This window comes from Oryctolagus cuniculus, chromosome 11 (assembly GCF_051225735.1).
Source record: "Oryctolagus cuniculus isolate XC-2025 breed Fujian yellow rabbit chromosome 11, ASM5122573v1, whole genome shotgun sequence".
In the NCBI taxonomy this organism is placed as follows: domain Eukaryota; kingdom Metazoa; phylum Chordata; class Mammalia; order Lagomorpha; family Leporidae; genus Oryctolagus; species Oryctolagus cuniculus.
This window is the reverse complement of record NC_142877.1, coordinates 51,773,763-51,781,070: the sequence shown is the minus strand read 5'-3', so window position 1 is coordinate 51,781,070 and position 7,308 is coordinate 51,773,763. Positions and strand designations below refer to the sequence as shown.

The 7,308-nt window shown below is 61.1% G+C and overlaps 1 protein-coding gene across 1 annotated transcript; it reads left to right on the top strand.

The window, feature by feature from the left end:
• Window positions 1–4,853: 4,853 nt before the first annotated feature.
• Window positions 4,854–6,552, top strand: LOC100354269 (nucleus accumbens-associated protein 2). Its single transcript, XM_051845398.3, is given in 8 exon segments — window positions 4,854–5,301; window positions 5,304–5,491; window positions 5,493–5,662; window positions 5,664–6,085; window positions 6,088–6,310; window positions 6,312–6,409; window positions 6,412–6,515; window positions 6,517–6,552. Coding segments are annotated over 8 exon segments (1,689 nt in total).
• The last annotated feature ends 756 nt before the right edge of the window (window positions 6,553–7,308 follow it).

Here is a 7,308-nt window from a genome sequence, read left to right as displayed (position 1 = left end):
GATAACATATTAAGTTGCTCATCAACAGTCAGGGTGAAGCTTCCATTATTTAAATCACAAACATCGCGGTGAGGAGATTGTTGGCTCTTTTCAAAACACCGATTGTTAATTCTTTGGGAACCTTCTGGAACCCTTGGAGGCTCATGGGAGCTTTGCAGATGCTGCTGGGGTGGGGCAGGGCCCTTCCTGCTGTTGCCCCTCTGCTGCTGTTTCTCTTCCTTTTTTTTTTTTTTGAGATTTATTTATTTATTAGAAAGGCAGAGATGAGAGAGGGAGAGACAGAGAGGTCGTCCCTCTGCTGGTTCACTCCCCAAATGGCCACAAGGGCTGGAACTGGGCCAGGCCATAGCCAGGAGCGTCTTCTGGGTCTCCCACACTGGGGGTGTGGGCCCCAAGCCCCTGGGCTGTTCCAGATGGGACGAGGTAGCAGGTGCATTTTCCCAGGTGCATCAGCAGGGAGCTGGATTGGGAGTGGAGCGTCCGGAACTGGAACCAGCGTCTGTGTTGGATGCTGGGGCCACAGGCGGCAGTTTCACCTGTGCCACAGCCTGGCCCTGCTGCCATTTCTTTCTGTGTAGGGTGTTTAGTTTGGCCCTCAAACTCCCACCTGTGTGAAGGTCGGGGTGTCCTGAGGGTGAAGAGCAGGAGGTGATGGCTGGCGGCCCTGCCCTGTGGCTCCCTGGGGTCACCAGAGCCAGCCCCACAGCCAGGGAGCCAAGGTCCTGCCCCGCCCCTGCTGCGCCCTGGCCACTGAGATCTGGGGCCGAGCTCGCTGTCCAGGCCGGGAGCGGGAAAGGACTGATGAGCGAGTTTCTGGATTCAAATCTCCCGGAGCTGTGCCCTTCCTCAGAAAGAGAGCTTCCAGCAGACATTTGCCAGTGAGGCAGAGCAGCTTCTGTCGTTGAGGCTGGGCCAGGCTTGTGGTCTGGGCAGAGGCTGCCCAGGGCCTGGCTGCACCGAGGGCCTTCTGGTCCCGGGGCTCTCTAGGCTGGAGACCCTTGTGCACCCATGTGACCCTGAGGCCTGGGGGATGTGCTGTGTGCACCCCTCCTCCCCACATTAGGGTCAAGTGTAAAGGCCATGACCCAGGCTGCCCCTCCTTGTCCCAGGACTGGATGCTGGGGCGGGGGTGGTGACCAGGCCCCTGGGCCCTGTCCTGGCCCACTTGCTTCTGCTGCACAGCTTGGGTCTCTTGCAAACCTTGGGGCCTCATCCAGCTCCCCAGGGGCCTGGGCTTGCCTACCTGAGCCCACGGCCTGGGTCCTGGAAGGGTTAATCCCAGGCCCCTGCTCCTGCTGTGTCCTGCTGGTGCCTGTGCTGTGTGTGACTGCACCCCCCCCAGAACCAGGCTCACCACTCACCGGCACCCTGCCGGCTCCCAGGGACTTTCCCACGGCCTCTGCTGCCACCCTGTCCCTGGGGACGTCTTGGCCACCAGCTCTGAGTGCCTTTGATTGACATTTCAGCAGGTGCCCATGGCCCGCCCTGCCTCTGCGGGAGGTGTCAGGGCCTTCCAATTGGGGCGGCCCGGTGGGGCCTGGAGGGAAGCCCTGCCCTCCCATAGGATGTCTCTGCCCCTGCCTCTGCCTCAGCAGGTTCGCTGAAGTCCACCTCTTATTAGATTGAAAAAATTAAATCCTGCAGAATAATGTAATTTAATTTCTCTCGCCTCCTTTCTCTTGCTGGAAGTGACCATGTGCGGGTGGAACTCGGCCTGTGGCTCGGTGCCGTGAGACGTGCCATGGAATCTGCTGCCTGTGTGGGTTTTGGGTGGGGGAGCTCAGGCAGGGCTGGGGCCTGCGAGGGGAGCCCCGCCTTGTCCAGCTGCCAGCCTGGGGTCCCTGGGGTGACCTTGGACCTGTGAGAGCCCCTGCCCCCTTGGTGCCTGGTGGGAGGGCCCCGGCGCCCCTGGAGCACTTGGTGGCCGGCTCTGGCCCAGCCCCAGCTGGGGAGGGAGTCCGTGTGCTGATTTGATCCTGGGAACCTGCTTGGGTGGCAGGGGCCCCTCTCCAGGTCCTGCCGCTGCCCCTGCAGTGCGCTCCCCCCATCTCCACCCGTGCTCCTGTGAGGGTTGGGTGGGCTGGGGCTTCAGCCTTCTGAGGGGAGGGTCCTCAGTGCAGGGGCCTGGTGGCCAGATGGGGTGGGGGCATGGCCGAGCTCGCTGTGGAGGGGAAACGGAGTCACTGGAGGGTGTGGTGGGCGGGGGCGGGGACAGTGTCCAGAGCGCTGGGCCGCTGGCCCCTCCCCACCTCTGCTGCCCTGGCCCCGGCCCTTGGCCCACCATGCTTTCGGTCACAGCCAAGCCTTTCTTCCACCCTGAAGCCCATTTTTGTTCCTGCCCTGGGCGAGCTTCTAAGAACAGAATCCGACACCAGCCGTGTCCGGCACAGGTGTCCTGAGGACAGGGTGGCAGCAAGGCTGTTGTCCTCAGTCCGCAGGGCCACTTAGCCCCTCCATGGGTGAGTGCCGCTGGCCCCAGCCCTGGGCACGGCTGCCGCTGAGGGCTCGGGTCACCAGCCTCGCCTGCTCCGGTCATGCCAGCTGCGGCCGTGCCAGCTGCAGCCGCGGGTTTCACACGTATCTCGCTCTGCCCCAGGGGCCCTCTGAGGAAGGCCAGGCTCCCTGCTTCCCTGGGCACAGGTCAGCGACTCAGGCCATGGAGTCGTTCCAGGAAGCGGCCGGTGTGTGAGGTGGCACCTGCAGGACCCAGGATTTCAACGTGGTCCATGGGCCAGGGCCCAGGCTCTGGTGGGAGGGAAGGCTCAGGTGCTGAACGGGGTCACCTGGCTGTGGGTCGGACCTGGCTGGGCAGCACGCTGCCCCAGTCTAGGCAACCCCTCCTCCTGGCCTAGGCTGAGCTCTCTGCCTTCCGGGAGTTCCTGCGTGGGCACCGTCCTGGGGGCTCCTCCCCTCCTGGCCAGCACCAGGCACTCGGCAGAGCTGGAGCCCTGGAGGGAGCTGCAAGGTTGGGGGAGGGGACCCAGGGCCTGCTCCCGGGAGGGCGGCACACAGCCCAGTGAGGGCCATTCCTGGGAAGGCCCTAGCCCCAGGCCCGCGCAGCCTGCTCCTGGCCCAGTGCCTTCTTGTCTTTTCCTGTGGGTGCTGCCGCCTCCTGCCAGGCCTCCTGGCTTGTGTCACTCCATGGGGGTCAGGCAGCAGGAGCTCAGGTTGGAGAGAGCAAAAGACCTTGCCCCTTGGGTGTGGGGTGTGCACTCCAGGAGTGGCAGGTGGGGAACTGGGGCTGGACACCCCAGCACTTTGTGGAAGGAGCCCAGAGCGGGGCTCTCCTGGGAAGGACTCTGGCCGCCAGGTAGCTCTTTGCACAGAGCAGGTCCTGGTCCTGGTCTGAGCCCTGCGGAGCGGGGAGGGGCCGGATGCCCCGGCCCAGTACTGTCCCTGCCTGCTCCCCTCCCCCCCCCGGCTGTGCGTGCTCCCCAACTTTGAAAGTAGGCAGGCATACAGGTTAAAATTGGTCAGATTTGTGAACTGGAAGACCACGCCCCTGTGTGACCTCATGCTCCTACCTGATGCCTTTGCAACGCCCCGGTGTGGCCTCACTCCCCTACCTAGCCACACCGGGGTGCCTACCAGCCAATCAGGTTAATTAACCACTCCCCTTTGGAGTGGGTTAAAAGCCTGGGGCACAGTGTGCTCGAGGCTCTGCCCTGCTCTTCTTCCCTGGCCTCTTGCCAGGACAGGGCTTGCTGTAGCCCTGCGCCTCCAGAGCACATGGCCCCTAGGCTTCCTGGACTAGATGCTCATACACGTGGCTGGTTCCTGGTGCTTGGTATGAACCCCTATTCACCTCTCTCCCCTAAATAAAGCTCTCACTCTCTTATGCACCTTTCTTACTAAATAAAAGCTTAAAACGTACCATGCTGCCTCGTTTATCTGTGCCGGTATTTAGAATTCTTCTCTAAATATGAGGCAAGAACCCTCTTGGGCTTATTAATATCAGGGATTTAGTAATAAGCCCGTGGTGAAATCGTAAGGCACCCCAAATTCCAGTAGCGCATGTGGCACCCCAGATAACATTTCGAGGGAACTTTAAAGGGCCACATTTCAGGGTAAATTTTAGGGGGTCTTGTCCAATTTCAACTTCACCGGCTGCCCCTCCCCCCCCAGTGCCCGGGACCCCTGACCGGACCCTGGCCCCTCCGCCTTCCGCCCTGCCTCCCGCTGCCCCAGCCCTGCAGACTGTTTGGAATAGCCCAGATGCTTTGACTGGGGCTGTCCTGGCTGAGGGAGGCATGCACGGGGTAATCCACATGCAGAAGTGCAAGGTAGATTTGCAGGCTGTCTCGGCTGCCGGGCACTGTGAGCCAGCACGCACAGCCGTGCTTCTGCCATCTTTGTTTGCATTGCCGTGAGTCATCAGAAGTCTGTCTTGTACCAACACCCAGAGCCACGCATTTCTCTGGCACCAACACTCCACTGTTTTGAAAGCTGGGGCTGGGAGTTGGCATTTACTTCGGCTCCCAAATCAAAGGCTGCTATTCACTCCTGGGAGCCGCCTGGCTGTGCGTCTGCATCCGGCCACATCATTGAGATGCGGCGCACTGCCCGGGAGTGCCGGCCTGGGTGCAGTTGAGCCATGGCCACGGAGCCCAGCACCCAGGGTCCTGCCGCCACCACCGCCTCCTCCTCCTCCTCCTCCTCCTCCAGCCCTCCCCACCCCAGGGCTCCTGCTCCCTTTCCTGCATTCCCGGAGCAGCGGGAGGGCGTGTGCGGGGAGCCTGCCCTGCCGGGCTGAGCGGGCAGCCACAGGCCGCTGGCCGCAGCCACTGAAGATGTGCCCCGCCAGGGCCGCCGGGCGCTGAGAGAGTGAGGGCCGCCGCTGGCGCCCACCCACCATGTCTCAGATGCTGCACATTGAGATCCCCAACTTCGGCAACACCGTGCTCGGCTGCCTGAACGAGCAGCGCCTGCTGTGCCTCTACTGCGATGTGTCCATCGTGGTTAAGGGCCAGGCCTTCAAGGCTCACCGGGCTGTGCTGGCGGCCAGCAGCCTCTACTTCTGCGACCTGTTCAGCGGCAACAGCAAGAGTGCCTTCGAGCTGCTGGGCACCGTGCTGCCCGCTTGCTTCCAGCAGATCCTGTCCTGCTACACGGGCAAGCTGACCATGGGGGCCAGTGAGCAGCTGGTGGTCATGTACACGGCCAACTTCCTGCAGATCCAGCACATCGTGGAGCGCGGCACCGACCTCATGTTCAAGGTGAGCTCGCCCCATTGTGACTCCCAGACAACCGCGATGGAGGACGCCAGCTCCGAGCCCCAGAGCCCCTGCACCCAGCTGCAGCCGACCCCTATGTCGTGTCCCCCTCCGTGCCCATCCCGCTGCTGACCCGTGTGAAGCTCGAAGCCATGGAGCTGCCGCCAGCTGCTGGCCCGGGCCTGGCTCCCAAGCGCCCGCTGGAGGTGGGGCCACGGGACGGCGTGGCGGTGGTGGCCGGCACTGCGCTGGTGGCCGGTGCCGCCCCCTTGAAGCTGCTCTGGGGTCTCCTACTACAGGGTGCCAAGCCTGGCCACCCTCATCCCCGGAGTCCTGCAGGCGCCATACCCCCAAGGGGAGCGGACCAGTCCGGGGGCCAGCAGCCTGCCCACCACCGACAGCCCCACCTCATACCACAATGAGGAGGATGAGGAGGTCGACGAGGCCTACAATGGTGGACGAGCAGTACAGCCAGGTGTACATCAAGGCCACGGGCAGCTACGCAGTGCCCAAGAAGCCGGAGCCGGTGCCGCTGGAGAGCTGCTCCTGTGTCCTTATCTCCTGTGACCTCGTGGCACTGCCCACCAGCCTCATCAGCCAGATTGGGTACTGCTGCCACCCCAAGCTCTACTCAGAGGGTGACCCTGGCGAGAAGCTGGAGCTAGTGGCAGGCTCCGGGGTGTACATCACGCGTGGCCAGCTCATGAACTGCCACCCGTGCGCGGGGGTGAAGCACAAGGTCCTGCTGCGCAGGCTCCTGGCCACCTTCTTCGACAGGAACACGCTGGCCAACAGCTGTGGCACAGGCATCCATTCGTCCACCAGCGACCCCAGTTGCAAGCTGCTGGACAGCCGAGTCCTGAACGCTGTGAAACTTACTGTCAGAACTTCGCCCCCAGCTTCAAGGAGAGCAAGATGAACATGATCGCTGCGGACATGTGCACCAACGCCTGGTGCTTGTGCAAGCGCTGGCTGCCCAAGATCAAGTCCATGCTGCCGGAGGGCGTGGAGATGTACCGCTCGGTCATGGGCTCCGCGGTGGGCAGCGTGCCCCTGGACCCCGAGTTCCCGGCCGCCGCAGCCCAGCTGTTCAAGCAGCGATGGCCCCAGCATCATGGCTCTGAGGACCGACGCCGTGAATGTCGACCTGGCCGACGCCGACGAAGAGGTGAACGGGGCCGGCTCAGTCATCCAGGAGGTGCCGCACCGGAGCCGCTGCCGGCCGCCGGCCAGAGCCCCCCGCAGCCCTTCGAGCAGGCCAGCGGCAGCCCCGGAAGGCCGCAGATGCTGGCCACTGCGGCCCCGCAGGCCCGAGGGCACCTGCGCGAGGACTTTGTAGGCGGGCGCGGCCAGGGCACTAGGGCTGCTTGCATGTGATACTAATACAATGTGATCACACGCTCACCTACTGAACTGCTACTGTTGCCTGAGAAAAATGTGATTTTACTCTGCTTGTATTTAAACGGATAAAAAAAAGAGAAAATATACAAATTGTGTCAATTATACTCTAATAATTTTGAAAATTAACCTATGTTAAAATATAACTTGGGAATCTAAGTTATATCTTATTTCTTTGGGATTGGGAAGGTTATAGAACAGAAATAATTTTTAAAACCGTTAAAATGTGACTAAACTTCCTATTTAGAAAGTTCAAAGACAGATGACAGCCTGTCAAGGAAATGTGTAAGGACCAATATGACATCCTAGTACCAAATGACAGAGACCTCCTGTCACCCTAAGACCTGTACCAGAAAGCTGGATCCTAATAAACTGCTTTGTTGTTTATTTGCCTAGTCTCTAACACTGTTATTGGCAACAGAAAATGGAGTCAGACCCCCAGAAAGAGCTACGCTGAGAGGTCAAGGTCTGAGAACTGAGACGCTGCTTCTGACATAATCAGAAACCTTGGGGGAATAAGGAAAACCCTGGGAAGAAAAAAGGAACCAAGGACCCCATAAAGAACAGCTCCTCGCCTCCCACCGCCAACCCGGATTCTTCCCACTGCACAATCTGGGAAGCTAAGTGACCACCACACACAGTTGCCTAGAGATGGCTCCTGGGCTACTTCTCTGTGAGGAAGCACAGGAAGTCTGGA